The sequence below is a fragment of the Eptatretus burgeri genome, chromosome 13, assembly GCF_056783735.1.
Source record: "Eptatretus burgeri isolate ZD-2024b chromosome 13, Ebu_testis_v1, whole genome shotgun sequence".
NCBI lineage: Eukaryota > Metazoa > Chordata > Myxini > Myxiniformes > Myxinidae > Eptatretus > Eptatretus burgeri.
In genome coordinates this window covers 5,577,269-5,601,074 of record NC_140973.1, presented here as the reverse complement: position 1 = coordinate 5,601,074, position 23,806 = coordinate 5,577,269, and the positions used below count along the sequence as shown (strand labels likewise).

The 23,806-nt window shown below is 43.4% G+C and overlaps 1 protein-coding gene and 1 long non-coding RNA gene across 3 annotated transcripts in view; one reads left to right on the top strand and one right to left on the bottom strand.

Moving 5' to 3' along the window:
• Positions 1–13,774, bottom strand: part of LOC147013724 (peptide YY-A-like) — a 35,870-nt gene extending 22,096 nt beyond the window's left edge. Inside the window, exons 1-3 of one of the 2 annotated variants that reach the window (XM_085850889.1) lie at positions 13,344–13,774; positions 2,711–2,901; positions 755–802 (exon numbers count right to left, since the gene is read on the bottom strand). In XM_085850889.1, the coding sequence (XP_085707015.1) occupies positions 755–802; positions 2,711–2,901 (239 nt within the window). In that variant the 5' untranslated portion in view covers positions 13,344–13,774. Of the gene's footprint in view, positions 1–748; positions 803–2,710; positions 2,902–13,343 lie in introns of both variants that reach the window. The other variant, XM_085850888.1, reaches the window with a different exon arrangement.
• The window catches only part of LOC147013723 (uncharacterized), a 53,700-nt gene extending 34,835 nt beyond the window's left edge, over positions 1–18,865 (top strand). The window contains exon 3 of the long non-coding RNA XR_015050489.1: positions 18,616–18,865. This is a non-coding gene — a long non-coding RNA (uncharacterized LOC147013723). The remainder of the gene's footprint in view (positions 1–18,615) is intronic.
• The last annotated feature ends 4,941 nt before the right edge of the window (positions 18,866–23,806 follow it).

Below are 23,806 nucleotides of genomic sequence, written 5' to 3'. Positions count from 1 at the left end.
AGAGAGAGGCCGAGAGGCCGAGAGAGAGAGAGAGAGAGAGAGAGAGAGAGAGAGAGAGAGAGAGAGAGAGAGAGAGGCCGAGAGAGAGAGAGAGGCCGAGAGAGAGAGAGAGAGAGGCCGAGAGAGAGAGAGAGAGGCCGAGAGAGAGAGAGAGAGAGGCCGAGAGAGAGAGAGAGAGGCCGAGAGAGAGAGAGAGAGAGAGGCCGAGAGAGAGAGAGAGAGAGAGAGAGGCCGAGAGAGAGAGAGAGAGAGAGGCCGAGAGAGAGAGAGAGAGAGAGAGGCCGAGAGAGAGAGAGAGAGAGAGAGAGAGAGAGAGAGAGAGAGGCCGAGAGAGAGAGAGAGAGAGGCCGAGAGAGAGAGAGAGAGAGGCCGAGAGAGAGAGAGAGAGAGGCCGAGAGAGAGAGAGAGAGAGAGAGGGCGAGAGAGAGAGGGAGAGAGACAGAGAGAGAGACAGAGAGAGACAGAGAGAGAGAGAGAGAGAGAGAGAGAGAGAGAGAGAGAGAGAGAGAGAGAGAGAGAGAGAGAGAGAGAGAGAGATATAGATAGATATCGCCCTGCTTTATCTTCATCTTTCGTTGCCAATGCAAACCATCAAATGTGGATTCCATCATGTATGAGTAGATTGACACCGATTGTGCTTGAAATTGGACTTGGCATTCCAATAACATCGATTTGGTATTTACATGTGTTCCCATCGGCAGAATACAGGTAAAATCTAAAATCATCCCAAGATTGTTTTAACACTTACCCATACCATGAAAGCTGTGCAGCAGGAAGCAGGTAGGCTGCCCGTCTACCATACCTGCGGAACATGTGAAATCACACTGAGATAATGATCTGATGCGAGTTCCACTTGTTGGTTATGCAGAAGACAGTACTCGGGAATGTCTTGTTAAAACGACCATTGATGCGATTAACTTGTTTTCTTACGTCTTTCTGAGGGACATTTTATCCACCTGAGAATTGATGCAAGAATCAGTGTTCCCAAGGTTTGGAGGTTGCTGCAATCTGTCGCCCTTATTCGTCTGATATGGCCTTGTCTCCTGGCTAATTCAAGTAAGTTTTGTCAAGATATTTGGGTTGGGTTTGTTTATCCAGGGAAGTGGGTTAAGTTGTCCAGGGACATTCTTTTTTGCAAGATACCATGACACTGTATCCACATGTGAGTGCTGCCTGGCAGGACTCATCGTACCCTTTAATGGATCACCCTCCCTCTGAAGCACCAGAATGACAGTTGAAAGTAGTTTTATTTATGTGCAATGTACGGGGTAAGTTTATTGACTGTTAATCATGGATGGGGAGCTTTACGGGAGCTGTGAGGGCTGTTATAAATACAGTCATCGTGTTTGTTTGGTTTTGGGGCCACAAGATAAATTATTCTAGATTTTTGCATCTACTGGTAAAAGTAGAACCATCGGTCCATCCATCCGTGTGTCTATATGTACATGTGTGTTATAGCAAACAAGTGCCGACACTAGAATTCTACTAACAGTGAACGATACGAACCAGTCACCTCTCAAAGGATATTTCTCATGTTCCTATATTTCCGTGAGTCAGGTTTGCATTCAGGAACGCAACATTTATGGTGAACCATTTTGAAATTTCCACTCTCATGTGTAGAATTCTAAAAATTATGTTTAAAAGACTATTTGAACCACATGTTTCATGCTAGTAACGGCGGGTTAAAAAGTGTCCGGCAAACCGAACTGAGTCACTGAACACATGAACAGCGTGCGAAAAGCCTAATTTAACATTCATATGTCATTTTGAAAGTCGAGTATTGCAAAATCCCCTCTCCCCCACACCCGCTCCATTTTAGGGTTTCCATTCAAAAACTCATTTTATTACCCAGTGATTGGACAAAACTAAAGCCTGGTGTTGGCTTAGTGGTTAGGGTGGCTGGTGTTTGGGATCTTAGGCTCTTGAGTTCGAGCCCCTATCGGCCGTTGAATTAACACCAGGTGGAGTTGATTCAGTCTGCCATCCTTCTGAGGTTGGTGAAATGAGTACCGGTGTACTGGTAATCGGGGAATAGCATCAGTGTCACACCTGCGCCCTCAGCCAATGATGCGACCTGCAGCTTTGTGTTGCATACGAAGGAGGAGGGGGACAAAACTAGAAATGGACGTGGATTTACGAGATTGGGATTAGAGAAAACCAAGAGGCCATTGTATTACGTACAAAAATGGGAGATTTTTTGACCCCTTCCCACTCCCCCTTTACTAATCCTATCCCCATTTACTTCTTTCTTTTTCTCTTTCTCTCTTGCTATTCGTCTCCTCTCAACAACACTTCATTATCTTTCCTATCATCCTCCTTTATTTTCCTTTTCTCGATTTAATCCTGCTCCCCATTTACACGCAACAAAAAACGATCACCCACTATAGACTGAGATTATGTTAAAGGGTCACAGTGACAGGCTCGTGCTATTGAGCAGAATCGAAAATACAAATGTATACGTGAGAACGTTATAGTGGATAGGAAGGAGAGAGGATAATTAACACGAAGATAAAAACATGGATAGAAAAAAGAAGACGAGTTATTTGACCATTATCAAGTGAGCTTTTCCACGAACATGGGAGTGTGGATGAAAATAAAAACCGAACAGTCAAATATCATCAATATCATCAAACCATGAAAGAGAGTAATCAGATGGAATTGTAATCCTGTTCTTACAAGAGGAACATGCGTGGAGAGAAAGGGCACATACCGCTGGCGTGTGATTGCATTGATATAATGTTGCATGGCAGCCAGGTATCTAGCCTTTTGTTCAAATGTTGCTTGATCAGGAGGGGGACGAGGTATAGGAGGTTGAGTACATGCTACCATACTTCCATTGAACAGCACCAAACCAACCATGACAATGCACAGGAAGAGCCAGCATTGAAGTCTGCAGAACATCTGGGGCATAAAGAGAGAACACGGAGAAGTGAGAGAATGTATATAACAAGGACGAACACTCGACGCAAACACTTAAAACGTTCTCCGTAATATATGTAGTTGTGGAATCATGACAACCGTTGTTCAAATTATTATTATCCTGAGGAATGAACCGGCTTTTATTTTGGAAATGACAAAATAAATTTAACGTATTGTGGTGTAGCACTTGCAGATAAAAATGAAATATCACATCTCACATGCCAGACAGACAAGGACATTGGGAGAAAATGGACAAATCAACAATAATATTTCCGGAATGGGATTTGCATGTGAGAATAATATTGTTGCGGTTCTGTGAAACAGGCTCTCCCCCAAGGCAACAGCGCACAACATGTGGTGGCCCCGAGACAGTTATTACCTTCCCCACCGAAGGTGAAGGAAGTTATGTTTTCACCCCTTTCTGTCTGTTTGTTTGTTTGTGTACAGGATATCTCAAAAACGTTGTGGACGGATCCGGATGAAATTTTGTGGACAGTTTCGGTGTGTGACAAGGACAAACTGATTAGATTTTGGTGAAGATCTGGATCCAGATCTGACTACTAGAATTCTTTAAGTGATTCTTCACCATTGAGAGATAGGGCCAAAAACGATATGTCGCACGATATGAGCGACTACGTTCGTGCAGGTCCGTCGACCATACCGGGTAAAAAGAGGTCGTAACCACCTCAAACTTTCTTTCGACAGAGAAAGCGAGAGATGACAGAGGTGTGGGAGGAGAGTGCTGCATTTTATTAGGAGGGGGTAGTGAGGAGGGGACAGAGAGTGAGAGAATAGTGGGGGTGAGGGGAGGAGAAAAAACAAAAACGACAGTTGAAGGGTGGAGGTGGAGTTAGCAAAGAGAATAGGGGACGCTTAATGATTGAACACACACACAAAAAAAAAACAACTCATGTCCGAATATCTGTGCACACAAGGACACAACTGAGTTTGTAAAGTAATCTGCTGGCACATCTGCAAAGTTTGATATTCCAGTTTCAGATAATTTATGGGAACATTAACCAAAAGCAATCACTGAAAACATGGAAGTACCGTTGACGTACGACCTAATGATCCCATCGAGCGTGAAGATCGAAAACAAAGCATTGCCACCAGATATCATACTTAGGTACAAAAACAGAGAAGAAGGCATCTCTAAGTGAGGTGTTAATACCAGTAATTTTGGACTAAATGCAGAAATAAAGAAAATGATCAAATAAGACCTCAAGAATGAAGTGAAAAGATCCTGGAAGCTGAAGAATGCCAAAGTTGTACAAGTGAGAGTTGGAGCTAAGGGAATGATGACGATAAAACCTCAGGAATTCTTAAAAACCATCTCTGGGAATATTTCAACAAACGAACTACAGTTGGAAGCTATCCGGGGCTCAGTGACGATCATGAAGAGAGCCCTGGGAACAAAACTTTGAGAATAGAAAACTTCACAGCTTCGTCCATAAATCGTGACCCCTTACCGAAATGAAGGTGGAAACTGAGCACGACCTGGGAGGACTCGATTCCACATTCTGAAACCCACATATGTCTACATACCTACACACACACACACACACACACACACACACACACACACACACACACACACACACACACACACACACACACACACACACACACACACACACACACACACACCTGGGAGGGCTCCATTCCACTTTTGGAAGCCATATATGGAGAAAACAATCAACACACACACACACACACACACACACACACACACACACACACACACACACACACACACACACACACGCCAAGTGCCATTGTATTAAAACAGTTTATATACATACACACGCACGCAAATGTACACACATAAAGTACATAAAAACGACAAACACAAAGATTTACCTTTAAACAGAGTTCATTGAAAGAGTTATTCAAATGGGGAATTAGTGAAATTCAATTCAAAAATATTTCAAACCACAGAACACAAAATGTTGATCTGTACTACAAGGTGCCCCACAGAAAAACCAGGAAATTTGGTACAGTTTATTTAAAACAAAACAAAAGCAAACTTGGATGTAGTGTAAAACAAAGACACACTTTATTATATGTTAGTTTATTGATATGGTAAAATACAGCAAAATAAATCTCAAAATCTCAAATTTCCTGGTTTTCTGTGAGGCACCCAGTATATGCCTTCACAACCAGATCATGGAAAACATGTGGTCGGATGAACATTATTGTTTTATATAAGTTTTGATGTCGAAGTGAGAGGTAGATTATATTAAAAGGAGATCGCACAAGAAGGTAAAACAAAACGATGCCCTGTAAACATAAAATTGCACATTTTTAGCGGATGAGACGCCTCCCGAGACACCCACCGTACGGGACTGCGGGTCCCAACACAGGCGGAAATGTATGTCTAATCGATGTTAGATAGAAAGCACGGGTACCTTAACCGAAAATGACAACCAAGCAGCTTGGAGAGCACTCGCCAACTGGCTTAAGCACTCAAGCGAGCACTTCAATGAAACGGTTGAGAAGAAACGGCTCGCTTGGCATGCGATCAGCAATCACCAAACTATCATATTAAACATACACCTCCCGGAGATGCCCGAAATGTCAAATGTATCCAAATTGGACAAATTAACATTTCTCGAGGATTTGGAACTGCTAAGTTCGATTCTGGAGCTTAAATTTTGAAATTCTGCTTAGTTTGAGAGATTCTCGCAGTGATTGCATATGCGGAAATGAAATAAAGCAATGAACGCTGACGTCTCCGGGCATTTATAAATGCTGCAATGTACCCCGTGATTCGTAGCTATGATGAATAGGCATTCGATAATATGAATGAGGAAAGTGAAAACAACAACTTTATTGTGAAGAAATCGTTGTGGCCTGTTCAAAGTCAGAGCAAGGTTGAGCAGGCCAAAAAAAAAAAAAAACTTGGTGACTTCAGACTCCAGTGAAGTTACCTAGGATATGCCTTAAGACCCCATAGAGAGCGGTGACCAAGGATGCACCTGATAAAGGATATAATTAAATAAAGCCGTTAATTATCTTCAAAAGGGGTGTTTAAATTAACACAAACACCCAATTTGCACTCTTGAACTTCCTTGCAGTTTTCTTTGTACAAGTGCAAAGTTTCAGGCGGCTAAGTTTCGTGGTTTTGGAGTTATAGAGGACACACACACACACACACACACACACACACACACACACACACACACACACACACACACACACACACACACACACACACACACACACACACACACACACACACACACACACACACACACACACACACACACACACACACACCCAGCTCATCATGTCTTTTCCTCCATTGGTCCAGCATAATCCGCACGTTGGTGTTAGCCGGGAAGTTCAACCCCACCAATTTGCTCGAGTTAGTCAGTGCACACCCACTGTATCGCTTTGCAGTAATCCAGGTGTGCCTTGAGGGTATGAAACCCCCTTTGTGTGGTCGTCCAAAGGTAAGGTTTCACATTAATTAGTGAAACCTTGCCAGGATTGCCAGTACCAATCGGCATTCGTGGTTGCTTACCACCGGGCTGTGGAATTATCCACGAATGGTAGCATCAGGGCTGAGAGTTTGGGAGGAACTCGAGTGCTTCCCCTCATGGTGAGCGTCAAACCCCGGCTCATAACAATAAATATGGGATTTAAATGTGGGAATAAAATATATGGGATTTGAATATATATATGGAATTTGAATGTGGGATCTCAGCATCTTAAGCGAAGTGCTCAGAGAGGAACACCAAATAAGCAAACATTATTTGGGGTACTTTCCCATAAAACGGAGCTGGCAGGATGGCCTCAACTCTAGAGGTTACCACACTCGCCTCCAAGCTGTCGAGCCTAAGTATGAATCATCACCCAGCTATAAACTATTATCTCCGTGTTTCACAGGCAGGATGATTCACCAGTGTGTGTGCGGTCCATCAGATGGACGTTAAATGGAAGTCCCATCTGCTGGCATTCATTGGTGGACGTTAAAGATCCCATGGTGTCCTTTGTGAACAGTAGGCGAGCTATCGCCAGCACCTTTAACAAATGACAAATTATTGCCTTAACTACTACTCTCATGCAATGGCAAACCACTCAGTATAATCCTTGCCAAGAGACTGCATCGGCAGCATCAACGCTCTATAACAGAGTATGGTTCATCCAATCAGAATCCCATAAACCTCACAAAACTAAAAGGAGTAAACAAAGCAAAAATGCTTTTGTGTGCATTGTGCAAAAACAGGATTATTTCATTTTAACCACACGGTATCACAAGGCCGAACAAATGGAATTTTTCAGATTAATTTAGCTCAGCTCACTCTGGGTTACTGGTAGGATTTTTTTTGTATACTTCGTCAAGGCTCGTATAAGAGCTAATATGCAGAACATATAACGAAGGGAATATTAGACAGGAGGGGGTGCGAGAGGGAAGCACAACAACAGTAGGGACCAGGGACATCAGGAGATCTGTGGAAGAGAGAGGTATGGGGCAGAGTACACAGGGTAAACAGGATGGACACTAAGGGACTTTCAGGAAGGAGAACAGGAAAGTTGAAGGTGGGTTTGGGGTGGATTAACAGGGGTAGAAAAGATCATGGTTTTGGATGGGGGAAGATAAGAGATGGTGGTGAACAGCTGTTTTGAAGACCTGGAAGGAAGAGTGGGATTAAAGAGAGTGTGGGAGCTTTGTTCCAGAAAGGGGGGAAAAAAAAGAGGAATGAAAGAGTGAAGATGAGCTGTAATTATTGACCTTGGCAGTTTCAACAGAAGGGGGTTGTTGGCAGACCTTGAGCACCCTGCGGATAAATGAGGGGGACAGAGCACAGCAGTGGGTGCAAAGCCAGAGATCATGTCAGGTCAGGTATGGGAGCATGTGCCGGAACAGCGCATCAGGTAGAAGACAGAAAGACCACCAACCTGCCTGTGGTGAGAGACTGAAAGACCCAAAGACTAAGCTTAATCTCGGATTTTTAAAATAAATAATAACATTGATTTTAAATTAAGGTGTAATAATAATGATTTTAAATGAAGGTGAAATAATAATGATTTTAAACGAAGGTGTAATAACAATGATTTTAAACGAAGGTGTAATAAAAATGATTTTAAATGAAGGCGTAATAATAATGATTTTAAATGAAGGTGTAATAATAATGATTTTAAACGAAGGTGTAATAAAAATGATTTTAAATGAAGGCGTAATAATAATGATTTTAAATGAAGGTGTAATAATAATGATTTTAAATGAAGGCGAAATAATAATGATTTTAAATTAAGGCGTAATAACAATGATTTTAAATTAAGGCGTAATAACAATGATTTTAAATGAAGGCGTAATAATAATGATTTTAAATGAAGGTGAAATAATAATGATTTTAAATTAAGGCGTAATAAAAATGATTTTAAATTAAGGCGTAATAACAATGATTTTAAATGAAGGCGTAATAATAATGATTTTAAATGAAGGCGTAATAATAATGATTTTAAATTAAGGCGTAATAATAATGATTTTAAATGAAGGCGTAATAACAATGATTTTAAATGAAGGCGTAATAATAATGATTTTAAATGAAGGCGTAATAATAATGATTTTTAATGAAGGTGAAATAATAATGATTTTAAATGAAGGCGTAATAAGAATGATTTTAAATGAAGGCGTAATAAGAATGATTTTAAATGAAGGCGTAATAATAATGATTTGAAATGAAGGTGGAATAATTATGATTTGAAATGAAGGTGTAATAATAGTGATGTTAAATGAAGGTGTAATAATAGTGATTTTAAATGAAGGCGTAATAACAATGATTTAAAATGAAGGCGTAATAAAAATGATTTTAAATGAAGGCGTTATAATAATGATTTAAAATGAAGGCGTAATAATAATGATTTAAAATGAAGGCGTAATAATAATGATTTAAAATGAAGGCGTAATAAAAATGATTTTAAATGAAGGCGTTATAATAATGATTTTAAATGAAGGCGTAATAATAATAATTTTAAATGAATGCGTAATTAGAATGATTTTAAATGAAGGCGTAAAAATAATGATTTGAAATGAAGGTGGAATAATTATGACTTGAAATGAAGGTGTAATAATAGTGATGTTAAATGAAGGTGTAATAATAATGATTTTAAATGAAGGTGTAATAATAATGATTTAAAATGAAGGTGTAATAGTAATGATTTTAAATGAATGCATAATAACAATGATTTTAAATGAAGGCGTAATAAAAATGATTTTAAATGAAGGCGTAATAATGATTTAAAATGAAGGTGTAATAATAATGATTTTAAATGAAGGCATAATAAAAATGATTTTAAATGAAGACGTTATAATAATGATTTTAAATGAAGGCGTAATAACAATGATTTTAAATGAAGGCGTAATAAAAATGATTTTAAATGAAGGCGTAATAAAAATGATTTTAAATGAAGGCGTAATAATAATTATTTTAAATGAATGCGTAATTAGAATGATTTTAAATGAAGGCGTAAAAATAATGATTTGAAATGAAGGTGGAATAATTATGATTTGAAATGAAGGTGTAATAATAGTGATTTTAAATGAAGGCGTAATAACAATGATTTTAAATGAAGGCGTAATAAAAATGATTTTAAATGAAGGCGTAATAAAAATGATTTTAAATGAAGGCGTAATAAAAATGATTTTAAATGAAGGCGTAATAAAAATGATTTTAAATGAAGGCGTTATAATAATGATTTAAAATGAAGGCGTAATAATAATGATTTAAAATGAAGGCGTAATAAAAATGATTTTAAATGAAGGCGTTATAATAATGATTTTAAATGAAGGCGTAATAATAATAATAATTTTAAATGAATGCGTAATTAGAATGATTTTAAATGAAGGCGTAAAAATAATGATTTGAAATGAAGGTGGAATAATTATGATTTGAAATGAAGGTGTAATAATAGTGATGTTAAATGAAGGTGTAATAATAATGATTTTAAATGAAGGTGTAATAGTAATGATTTTAAATGAAGGTGTAATAGTAATGATTTTAAATGAAGGCGTGATAACAATGATTTTAAATGGAGGCGGTATAATAAAGATTTTAAATGAAGGCGTAATAAAAATGATTTTAAATGAAGGCATAACGATAATTATTTGAAGGCATAATAATCACTATTTTAAATCAAGGTACTGTATAATAATTGAAGTCTGGTGTTGGCACAGTGGTTAGGGCAGTGGCTTGGGATCCAAAAGGTCCTGTGTTCAAGCCCCGTTGGGCCACTGAATTAATACACCAGGGGGTTGGCTCAGCCTGTCATCCTTCCGAGGTCGGCGAAGTGAGTACCAGTGTACTGGGCCGGTATATACCCCGGTTAGAATAGGTGTACCATATCCCTGTGTCGTAAGAGGCGACCAGGGTTGCATCAGGAAGGGCATCCGGCGTAAAACCTCTGCCAAATCATTATGCGGATCATGATGGATGATCCGCTGTGGCGACCCCGAACGGGAGCAGCCAAAAGAAGAAGTACTGTATAATAATTGATATAGAATGGGGGAGATGGACTGACTCCTACCCCCTCTCATCTTCCACTGAATAGGCATATGTGTAACTCCAATGTTGAATTAACGTTCCTCAGTTGGTTAACACTCAGCTTATGATGTCACACTTGGGACAAGGCACACGACAACTTCAAAAGAAATTAAAAGAGCTATCAGGAAATATCACAACAAACGAGCTACAATTTGAGGCTGGCTGGGGCTTCGTGAAAATCGTGGAAAGATGCATTGGTTTAAAGATGTGGTGGCAGGATAGCCTCATCTTACAGGTGTGCATACTCACCTCTGAGTTGTCTCGCCTGGGTCGAACCTCAATGTAGCTATAAACTGTCACCCTTGGCTTTTGCACGCACGGTGAGGCATTAAAATGTGTGTCATCCATCAGAGGACCAGTCTGCCAGCACTGGGGGTGGGCTTGGTAAACGTTAAAGACCCTACCGAGTATTTTATACATAGTTGAGGCTCGTGGAGGAGTGAGAACAGAGGGATCAGGAAGCCACAGGACAAAATGAACAGCAGAAGGAGAGGGGGTGAAATACAACAACAGTAGGGTCAAAGGACAAAATGGAATGTGGGAAGAATGATGACTATGGTACAACACAAGGGGTGGGACAAGATGGAAACAGAAGCAAACCCTCAGGGGGGGGGGACAGGAAGGTTGGAAAGAGGTGGACTTTGGGAGAGTTAATGAAGGTAGAAGAGATAATTGTTTTGGATGGGGGATGGTGGTGAATAGCTGTCTTGAAAACCTGGAGAAAAGAATGGGATTGAAGAGGATGTGGAAGTTTGTTCCACAGATGGGGGGGGAGGGATGGAAGACGAACAAATGAGTGGAGTGAGTGGTAATTCTGGATTTTGGGAGATTGATCAGAAGAGGTTTGTTGGCAGACCTTATGCACCCTACAGACACCTGGGGGTACAGAGCACAGAGAGAGCAGAGGATCCATCTATTCTATTGGGACTGTTGTGGATTTTTCACCTTGAACCTCGTAGTGATCGTTGTTGAAATTCTTGCTGGTCGATTGTGGAATCTTATTTAACTTGCAGGGCTTAACGTCCAGCCGATACGGTTTTAAATGTATCCCTCATACACTTCACACAATGAACAAACAGAACCCCCATTCGTTGCAATATTATTATTCTATTTTATTTATCTTACTTTTTTAGTTAACCATTAAACCAACCCGACTAATTCACTTTCCACAGCTTAAGTACATTATATCAGAGAGTTTTATTATTACTTGGTACTTTGTCAGTCCCAAGGAGTGCAAGCCACTGAGATGCCATACATCCTCACGTGCTTGCACTAAAACAATTTTACATTTCAAAGCATTTTATACTTTCATGGGAGAGTGGTGGGGGCTGCCAATTCAAACTGCATACATGTCTTCTAGGTGAGAAGTACATGACGTACATTTCAAGGCAAAGGTTTGCTGTTATCAGCGCAGGTCACACCGCTCCAGAACAAGACATTTTATCAACATTTAGGGCAAAAGACTCTTGGCTAAAAAGGACAGCCAATTCGACTTGTAGCATAAAATTTAAATTTCTAAAACCCCATTTGTTACAATTTAGAATACATTAATATAATTTTTCCCCCACAGGACCATACTCTGTGCAGAGCTTTGGTGCTGCCTAAGCACTCTCCTTGGCTATTGGGCACAATCCTGGATGGGTCACTACTGCAACATAGGATACCAGCAAGCTGGCTATCATTTTGCCAACCTCAGAAGGATGACAGGCAGTTAACAACACCTGGTATTAATTCAACATCCAAGTGGAATTTGAACTCAGGATCCTATGATCCCAAGTCCACCACCCTAACCATTAAGCCAACACCAGGGATATCAGGGGATGCAAGACCAGAAAGGAGATGGTTGAAGCAAATTGAAGCACTTGAAGGCCTTGTGGGTGCTATATTATGTCTGCTGGCATTAGTTGATTGATGTTACATATCTCACGCTGTCTTTCGCAAAGAGTAGGCGAGCTATCACCGGCATCCTTAACAAATCACAAATGCATGCCCTGACTGCTGTATTTGGTAGAATGTCAGACCTGGCCATCCGGCTCGTGAAAGATATGGGTCAAAAACTTCCTGCAGCCAACCCCACAAGAATGTGGGAATAATTGTAGCGGTAAAAGAAATAATAATAATTATCGGGCTGAATTGTGCAGACGATCCACTTGTGAGATTGCAAATTGAAGCACTTTTCATGGCAAAGGACAAGGCTGTGGATAAGCAGCAGCATAGTTACAGACAAGAAGGCTTACATTCACATCGTGGTAAATTCACCATAATTATTAACAGCACGACAGGGGCTCGAATTCAAGACCCTAAAGATATTAAAAAAAATAATAATCTTAAGCCAGCCACGTTAACCGCAAAGCCAATATTAGACTAATGGAAGAGGTTAAAATACTACACATTCAAGCAATCAGATTGGTTTCACATTCTATCGACAGAGCGTTGGTGTGGCCAAAGCAGTTTCTTGGTAAAGGTTCTGCTCGGTGGTTTGCAGTTGCCTTCCCACAGTCAGTCATTCAGGGAAGGCATTCGTTATCTGTTCAGTGTGCCGGCGATAACTCGCCGACTCGTATTGAACGACACGGTGGGATCTTTAACGTCCACCAACCAGTGCTGACAGATGGGTCCACCGGCTTAACGTCCTTCCAATGGGCGATGCACATGCATGGACACCTCGCCGCTGCATGCGAAACACCAGGGTGGCAGTTTACAGCTGGGTCGAGATTCAAACCCAGGCTAGACAGCTCTAGGCTATCCTGTGAGGCCAAAATACACAAGCAATATTCTAAAAGACTGCATAACACGATATAAACATATATGGGTGATAATGAGAAAACATACAGACTTGGACTTGGATTCGTACATGGCAACAGATGTTCTCACCTTTGTGCGCCGTGAAGTCTTTTTCAGCAGGACTGGGAACTCTCACTTTGTGAGCGCTTTTAATGTGCCCGTTTGTGCGGATAGATAGAGAACATGATTGGATCAAGGGATGGGAGGGGTGAGAGTGGGGCTTTGAGGAGGGGGGGGGAGAAGGAGGGTAGAGAGGGGGAGTTATTCCAGAATTAGTTATAAAACGACTGCAGAAAAGAAAACACAATTAATAAAAGCATGTTTCATTCCATTCTGCTCGAACTCTTCCACGAGCCTCGACCATGAATATAAAAACGTGTGCATGCCATTGCTGATATTTATAGTGGAGCGTACAAGCGTGGATATTCAATAGGCAAGTCTATCTTAAACCTGGGGGTTAAAATGGTTAAATACAGTATGCGGTTAGATGATGTGAGTTGTGGTGTCCGAGTCCAGCCACGCTCCCTGGAGGTTAAAAGGGTTAAATGACGTGAGGTGTGGACAGAGGTGGCGTTTGGGGCGTGCATCCCGTGCAATTGCATGGGACCTCGAGATGACAAGGTGACCCGAGATGACAAGGTGACCCGAGATGACGAGGTGACCCGAGATGACAAGGTGACCCGAGATGACGAGGTGACCCGAGATGATGAGGTGACCCGAGATGACGAGGTGACCCGAGATGACGAGGTGACCCGAGATGACGAGGTGACCCCGAGATGACGAGGAACCCCGAGATGACGAGGTGACCCCGAGATGACGAGGTGACCCCGAGATGACGAGGGACTCCGAGACGACGAGGGGCCCCCAAACGACTGATCGTGGTTCACAATCATTTGAGACGGACCCCGAGGGTGGAGTCTCACTTTGTCGACAAAACATCAACTTGTGAGTGGTGATAAACACAGCGCAAAGGGAGTGCTCCATCTCAACGAAAGAAAGCACTGTGACGTAATGAATCAATTTCAAAAAAAGTTTTTCCTGATTAACTGGAGAGGACTATTACAAAACTAGGGGGTGAGGTTCGATTATCAGAGAAAGCAAGTGGAATAATAACGACGTTTAATGTTTACAAATGCAACAATAATCACAATAAAATTAGTGTCATTCGTCAGGTTAATGCATCAATCGATATTGTTCAACAAATCCACTCTACAATTTATTATACGATCACAAAACACCCCTCATTAGTTAATGGACTAACCCATGGACGTGGTGGAACGTTATGGTTTTAAAAATCAGAACACCTGTCCTGAGGATGAAACTAAACTTCCCCAGCGGTGCAAAAAAAAAAAACCAAGAGGAAAAACTCAACAAAAGGGCAGGAAGGTGAAAATGACCCGAAATGAATATTTTCATCACAAAATGGCAGAACCAGAAAAGGGGATGAGGTCGATCACATGTGCTGGGGTATGTTCCTTTACCAATCAGCTTGGAGAGCGCTCGCCAAGCGGCTTCAGCACTAAAGCAAGCAGTCAAACGAATCGGTTGATAAGGAATGCCTGGTGAGGCAAGCGATATCAAGCTGATTGATAATAATGGAACACACACCATGGATCAGCTTTTTGTGTGAGTTTGTGTTTACGGCTGGCGGTGAGATAATGTCACCGTTATTCTAAATGACATAAAATAATTTGAAATTTATCTGTGGGAGCTGTTAGTCATAGTGCCCAGACCGAGACCGATCCGAATGCAGAGCTCATGGTGCCGAGACCGAGATCCGTCTCAAAGTCGGGTTCATGGTGCCGAGACCGAGATCCGTCTCAAAGTCGGGTTCATGTTGCCGAGACCGAGATCCGTCTCCAAGTCGGGTTCATGGTGCCGAGACCGAGATCCTTCTCAATGTCGGGTTCATGGTGCCGAGACTGAGATCCGTCTCAAAGTCGGGTTCATGGTGCCGAGACCGAGATCCGTCTCAATGTCGGGTTCATGGTGCCGAGACTGAGATCCATCTCAAAGTCGGGTTCATGTTGCCGAGACCGAGATCCGTCTCAATGTCGGGTTCATGTTGCCGAGACCGAGATCCGTCTCAATGTCGGGTTCATGTTGCCGAGACCGAGATCCGTCTCCAAGTCGGGTTCATGGTGCCGAGACCGAGATCCGTCTCAAAGTCGGGTTCATGGTGCCGAGACCGAGATCCGTCTCAATGTCGGGTTCATGGTGCCGAGACTGAGATCCGTCTCAATGTCGGGTTCATGGTGCCGAGACCGAGATCCGTCTCAATGTCGGGTTCATGGTGCCGAGACCGAGATCCGTCTCAATGTCGGGTTCATGGTGCCGAGACCGAGATCCGTCTCAATGTCGGGTTCATGGTGCCGAGACCGAGATCCGTCTCAAAGTCGGGTTCATGGTGCCGAGACCGAGATCCGTCTCAATGTCGGGTTCATGGTGCCGAGACCGAGATCCGTCTCAAAGTCGGGTTCATGGTGCCGAGACAGAGATCCGTCTCAATGTCGGGTTCATGGTGCCGAGACCGAGATTCGTCTCAAAGTCGGGTTCATGGTGCCGAGACCGAGATCCGTCTCAAAGTCGGGTTCATGGTGCCGAGACCGAGATCCGTCTCAAAGTCGGGTTCATGGTGCCGAGACCGAGATCCGTCTCAAAGTCGGGTTCATGTTGCCGAGACTGAGATCCGTCTCAAAGTCGGGTTCATGGTGCCGAGACCGAGATCCGTCTCAAAGTCGGGTTCATGGTGCCGAGACCGAGATCCTTCTCAATGTCGGGTTCATGGTGCCGAGACCGAGATCCGTCTCAAAGTCGGGTTCATGGTGCCGAGACCGAGATCCGTCTCAAAGTCGGTTTCATGGTGCCGAGACCGAGATCCGTCTCAAAGTCGGGTTCATGTTGCCGAGACGGAGATCCGTCTCAAAGTCGGGTTCATGTTGCCGAGACTGAGATCCGTTTCAAAGTCGGGTTCATGGTGCCGAGACTGAGATCCGTCTCAAAGTCGGGTTCATGGTGCCGAGACCGAGATCCATCTCAAAGTCGGGTTCATGTTGCCGAGACAGAGATCAGTCTCAAAGTCGGGTTCATGTTGCTGAGACCGAGATCCGTCTCAAAGTCGGGTTCATGGTGCCGAGACCGAGATCAGTCTCAAAGTCGGGTTCATGGTGCCGAGACCGAGATCCGTCTCAAAGTCGGGTTCATGTTGCCGAGACCGAGATCCGTCTCAAAGTCGGGTTCATGGTGCCGAGACCGAGATCCGTCTCAAAGTCGGGTTCATGGTGCCGAGACCGAGATCAGTCTCAAAGTCGGGTTCATGGTGCCGAGACCGAGCTCCATCTCAATGCAGGGCTCATTATGCCGAGATTTAATCTTCAAGATGTTCTCTCATCCTTCGCACCTCCGTGAGGTTTTACGCTGTAAAACTCCACAGGGTTCTCAAGGAAGGTATTCTGACGTCGCTCTTAAAGAACTTCGGAGGGAGCAGAGCATTCCGTAACATGGGGGGAAAATATTCATTAATATCAGGGTTGGAGCATTTTAACAGCCAAGAGAAGAATGTCGTGACCGTTCACTGCTCGGTTCAGTTGTTCACCTGCATGCTTTATGTACCGTAAACGCGGACGTCGTGGAGAACATTCCCTTGTGATCCCATCGTTTGTGTTTTCCCTCTCTCTATGTTCTGATGCCTTCCCTCCGTTCAGCGTCCCATCGAGCCCACGTGACTTTCCCTCATTGCGGGCTTCCTTGAGCAATCCTCCGAAAGGAAACTTTTTTTTTTTTTTTTTTTTGTATACCTTGGTCGAGGCTCGTATGAGAGCTAACACACAACTCACAGCAAGGAGGCATGAGACAAGAGGGGCGGGAGTGGAAGGGACAAAACATTGGGGAACAGACACAGGTGAACTGTGGAAGGGAGAGGGATGGGGATGGGACGGGGAACATGGCGAGGGGAAGATGGACATTAAAGGGACTTTCAGGAAGGAAAGCAGGAGAATTGAAGGAAGTGGGCTTGGGTGGATTATCGGGGGTAGAAAAGATCGAGGATTTGGATGGGGGAAGATAAGAGGTGGTGGTGAACAGCTGTTTTGAAAGCCTGGAGGGAAGAATGGGAAAGAATAGAGTGAGGAAGTTTATTCCAAAGGCGGGAAAAAAGAGGAATGAAAGAGTGAAGATGAGCAGTGAAGATAACTTGAGAATAACTTTCCTTTAGTCATCTTCAAACAGCCTCAAAACCTGTTAAAATCACAACTCATGCAAGCAGTTTAATCCTTCCAAGGTATTCTAACTTCGTTCCTTCCTCTCGGTCAAATCACCTCTGTTTACAAATGGCTGTACGACGTGTTAGTCGTTTTAAATGATGCTCTCCGATCTCCAACTCTGGCTGCAAAGTGCTCCAAGCTGCTCTTTTTATGAGATCCGAACGAGGGGAGGAGCCAAAAATGGGATCAAACAGGGATGTAAGCGAGATCACGCTTCCCCATTGGTGTATAGCGGTCATAACCACGCCCCACCAGGTCCTGAACGCGAAACATGGCTCAGTTGCTCGCTGACCTTGTCATGCGTAGTTCAAAGTTCATGGTGATGGGGCCATGGTTTTTTGAGGGCCTCTCCGGCCCCGAACGTGAGCTTGTGGTGAAATCCCCGTGCTACCCGTGTGTCCCGAAAAGAGTTCCAGCGCTGAATTGGGATCGTTGAATTTTGTGTGCCATTGCCTTGGAGGCATGTGGTTTTACAGAACCGCTACAATATTGTGTGTGTTTTGTTCATAAAGCATAACATTTTCTCTTTGCTAACTCCCCTCCCCCCACCCCAGGGCAGTGTTTGTCTCTGGATACGTCTGGGTGGTATTTATCTCCGGACGTGTCCGGGCAGTGTTTGTCTCGTGGCGGTATTTATATTATGACTGGTATAAAATGGATTTCAGACATTATTTTGTTTCCATCTTCACTGTTATTCTATGCAGAATCATTTTGATGAGACGGTATGACTCGTAATTAACGCTCAACCGCACATCTGTCTTACCTTCCTCTCACCCCTCTTTGCTCTTTCCCCCTCCCTAGGCTACAGGTACATTCAAAGTACACCACCCCCATACCAAATAAATAAATAAATAAATAAATAACATACCTTCCAGCGTCGCACAGAGACAGAATTGGGAGGGAGCAGTGAGTCAATGTTCAATATACAAATATAGTATCAAACAAGATTATCAAGAGATTAGGGTCTAATCTAAGATATTGTCCAGACGAGAAATGAAGAAATAATAAATCGATAATGATCAAGTTATTAAATCAAGAAATAAATTTTAAAAATACCATTTTTGTGACAGTACCTCTTCACTTACATCCCCACATTCCAGCTTCCCAATTCAAAGGATGGCTGAGATATCGCCCGTACAAACAAGAAAGAAATAAAGAAAACAAACGGAGTAAAAACAGAGTACTCCCTTCCTTCGGCTCTGGCGATGACGTCGTGCATCACGTGGATATGGAATTGGGAAGGAGCACGTACAATATTACAAACCTGACTGCTAATGACATCACCCTGTGGCTAAGTTTATGACCATACCATTGTGTGTGATGACGTAATAATAAACAAACATGAAATCAGCAAGAGTGGCGGGTGTTTCGTCTTACCGAAGAAGTGGTCATAGATTTGACAACAAAGGTGTCCTCACCGCCCTGGGAAGCAAAGTAAAGCTTAATGTTTGACGCTCGCCCTTCGTTGGAGTAAGAGAAGCCTTTCATGTTTTAATCCTGAGAAAGGTATAATGTTGTGCAGCCATTACAAACTAATAACAGTTCATAGAACACCTTACCCCACACATTGTTTCGGTATACAATTCAATTTAAGTGAAATAATGATTTTAAAGGTCGAATAAAAAAAACAAAAAAAAATTCAGAAATTTACCGCCATTGGTGCAGCGTCTTATACACCACCTTGTTTATATACCACCCGTCTTCCCTCCTCCAAATCCTGGTGGCTTCTGGCGAAGTGTTTCTGGTGTATGTTTCCGCTCCATCCGCTCCCTCACCCCAAATGGCCGTGCAGCTGATACCGCACATGAAAAGGCTGAATGCCTAAACTCTGTGTTTACTTCTAAATCTTGCGTCCCAAACCCATCGCTTTCTGTACCCACCTTACCCAGTCGTACCCAGCTATCCCTGGACTCTGTGTCCTTTTCTTCTGACAAAGTGGAGAGCTTGCTGTCAAACCTCAACTCAGATTCAACAACCGGTCCAGACGGCATCAGTCCACATGTCCTAAAATCCTGCTCCTCTGCTCTTGCTCACCCTCTCTCTGTTCAAGGTCATCTACTTTATGCTTGGAAATCTGCTAACATCACTGCCCTGCATAAAAAAGTGCAAAAACAGATCCCTGCAACTACAGACCAATCAGCCTTCTCCCAATCATCAGCAAGGTTATGGAATTCATCATCGCTTCAGACATGAAATCCTTCCTCTTCTCCAATGGCTTGATTTCCGATCATCAACTTGGTTTCAGACCAGGTCACTCTACCCTGGATATGCTGCTTCTACTCTCCCAACAATGGATGGAGGTCTTCAATGCCGAACATGAAATCAGAGCCAAATCCCGAGACATACCACGTGCTTTTGACACAGTCTGGCACCCTGCCCTGCTCACCAAACTCTCTTCCCATGATATCCAAGGCCATCTCCACTAATGGCTCGCAGACTTCTTCTCCTGTTGCAGCCAACGCGTGGCCCTAAATGGAGTTCTCTCATTCCCTCTTCCTGTCCAGGCTGGAATTCCTCAAGGCAGTGTTCTGGGCCCTGTTCTTTTTCTGGTTTTCACCAATTATCTCTCCAACTCTGAAAAATCCTCTATCTCTTTGCTGATGACTCCACCCTCTGCCGTACCATCTGTCATCCCTCTGATCAGAGGCAGCAGCTTCTTCGCTTTCTGCAGAAAGTCACAAACTGGTCCAATACATGGAACATGTCTTTCAATCCTGACAAATGTCACACTCTCACGATGTCTCTACGATAGGACCATCTGGAACTCCCCCCCCCATCTACTTTCTCAACAATCCTCTGGAAGAAGTCCTTTCATTCAAGCTTCTGGGTCTCACTATCTGCCATGAACTTTCCAGGGAAAGCCACATTTCCAACCTCGCCTCCAAAGCAAATGGCTGACTGGGAATCCTCCGCCGTGCAAAGTCCTTCCTTGGTCCACCTGAGCTCCTGACCACATACAAAGCTTTTGTCCACAGCCTGATGGAATACTGCTCTCCCCTCTGGGCTGGTGCTCCTGCCTCTCACCTTTCTCGGCTTCACGCTGTGAAAACCAAGGCATTTACGATTATTGGTATCTCCCGTGGTGAGGCTGAGTCTTCGGGTCTCTCACTCTCACCGCAGGCAGGTTGGTGGTCTTTGTCTTCTACCGTCTCTTCTCTGCTTCGCCCCCCTCTCCCCCCCCCGTTCTCTCTTGTGATCTGTCCCCCCTGTATTTCCACAGTGTGCTCAAGGTCTGCCAGAAACCCCCTTCTGGTAAAACTACCAAAATGAAGAATCACTGCTCACATTCACTCTCATCCCTTTTTCCCCACCTCTGGAACAAACTCCCACACTCTCTTCAATCCCGCTCTTCCCTCCAGGCCTTCAAAACAGATGTTCACCACCATCTCTTATCTTTCCCCATCCAAAACGATGATCTTTTCTACCCCCAGGCTACTCCGTCCCATCCCTCTCCATTCCACAGATCTAATGTCTCTGCTCCCCACTGTTTTGTGCTTCCCTCTCCCACCGCTCATCTCTTGCTCCCTTTGTTATACGATCTGTTAGCTCGTATAAGAGCCTTGACAGTGTGTACACACACATCTCTTGTTGGTGTACCATTCATGAATTCCCTATGCTCGTGGCCAAGCCAAGGGGATAACCACAGGTATTCATCAATCGGATCTCCCACCACCACCAACTTTAACGGCACTCGGTAGAGCGCATACCTCCACCAGGCTGAACAGTTTACGTTTTGTATCCCATTGATAGGCTGTCTCTGGACCTCAACCAAAATCGAATCCACCTGTTCTTGTCACCTACCCAACTCATCCACCTGGTTTTGTCACAACTTGTCCACAACTTTTTGAAATATCGTGCTACATGTCGTTTTGGCCCCATCTCTCAATGGTTGTTGTTTCGTACGATGGAGCCTGTCGCTACTGGTAGCAGCATTTTTTTCTGGGGGCACAGCTGTGTCATTGATACAGTGCCCCCTGCTTCCACGAAACTGAGACCCATTTCGCTGACCCCGGAAGGATGACAGGCTGAGTCAACGCACCTGGCGTCATTTGAAAAGCACAACAGGGGCTCAAACTCAAGACCCTAAGATCTTAACCAACTACCATGACCATTAAGCAAACCCCAGGCTTCTCTCAATGGTGAAGAATCACTTTTTTTTTTTTAATTAAAAATTCTCGGATTCAGATCTTCACCGAAATCCAATCAATTCGTCCTTGTCGCACACCCAACCTGTCCACCACATTTTGTCCGAATCTGTTCGTAACTTTGAGATATCCTGTTCACAGACAAACAAACAGGGGTGAAAACAATGTCCGCCCACCTTCAGTATACGGAGGGGATGACGCATAAGAAGACTGACACAATAAACCATGTTTTGAGAGTCCCATGGAAGAAGCAGGACAGAAGAAAAGGTATACAAGACGTGCAAACCAGAAAGACAGGCAAGACAAGAAGGTATTTCCACAGGACATTTCGATGGAGTTCGTATTACTCCATTATAGGGTAGAATATATGAAATGGTTCGATGAATTTGCATGAGTTTATATCAAGGCCAGACTGGGGACCGCTGTTTATGCCTCAAGGCTTTGTCAGCAGGATAAAACTGGATCAACCAAATATTGTGCAAAATAAAAAATCCCATAAAGCTAAAGGATGCCAGGAATACTGGGGGACCAAAACTACTAAAACCTTCACTGGGAAAACAACAAGGATGACCAAGATGACAGGTGAACGAGGAGCAAATGACGTGAATAAAAACCGAAGGACATTAAAAGAACATCAAAATAAATAAATTAATGTCTTGTGCAGGCCCTGGTCCAACCATGGTCTGATGGGCCCTTCCTTGTAGCGTCAATTACGATCAATCAGAGTGACGAAGCTGTGCATTCCAAGCTGCGTCGAGAATTAAAATCACGAGGAAGAAATAAATGGGACGTTCAATGGGGTCGGAATCTGGCAAACTGAAACAAGGAACAAAATATTATCAAACACCACAAGCAATCTGAATACTGTGTTGTTAATGTGCCTGGTGTTGGCTTAATGGTTAAGGTAGTGGGCTTGGGATCCTAGGGTCCTGAGTTCAAATCCCGCTCAGCTGCTGAATTAACACCAGGTGGGGTTGACTCTGCCTGTCTTCCTTCCGAGGTCGGCAAAATGAGTGCCAGCATGCTGGTATACTGTGTCGGAGTGGCGACCCGTCCAGGATTGTTCCCAATAGCCAAGGAGACTGCGTCGGCGGCACCAACGCTCTGCACAGAGTATGGTCCTAATGGATGGATGGATATTAATGGATAAGACACAGGCATGGTGAGCCAAATGGCCAAAACCCAACAGGCTTGCAAGGTGAATCTACCTATTATTATCAGATTGATTGCATTTTCTATAATTAAGATAAATAAAGTACAACACTAGCAGGGTTGGAAGAGAAAATGAAAAAGGAAATCTTGATAAAAACTTGAAGGTTGTGATCGGAGATTGCTGATGATTATCGGTATCGCCGACTCCTTATATCAGCCAATTGGTTGCACATTAAATTCTGCCTCAAAATTAAAACAAACGGATTATTTTACAATGAAACAGCATCCATGAATGAAACTGAACTTTTCTTTTTCTCTCTTTGCTGGAGGTCATAATCAGAGGGTAAAGGTCATTGTACTCGACCGCCACAGATTACAAATGTGGGTGATCAAAAAGTGAACATTGTTGTTCAAACAAAAGTTTACGTTGATGGGGTTATATTGAACGGCAATGGCTTGGTGGTCGAGGGGCATGGTTCTCGCTTTGTGTGCGAGAGGTCTCGGGTTCAAATCCAGGCCAAGCCCAATGAAAAAAAAAAATTTGGGGGCTTGTTCTTCAAAAAGCGAGACATCACGGCCACCAGGACGAAACACTTAATTGCTCCCTGCGGGAACCACAATATAAAGATTCAATGTGAACATTTTCATGGGAAAATAGGGCAAACACCCTCCCCCAATTTGGACATAAAGCTGCGCACAATGAGATGGATATGCAAGACATGTGCAAAATGCTCTTCTGTGAAGCACACGGAAGGGTTCTCTTTGAGCTATGTTTAATCATGACGACATTTACCGGTTGTTAGGTTAATCTCTTTCTATCGAGTGCAGCCTGTGGCTGCTGGTTGCATCATTCGTTGGGACGCGGCTATGCCGCTGATGCAGTGTCCCCCTTACCAGTACATTTTGCCGACCTCGGAAGGATGACAGGCTGAGTCAACCTCCTGATGTATATTTTAATTCAGCGGCCAACGGGGCTTGAACTCAGGACCCTAGG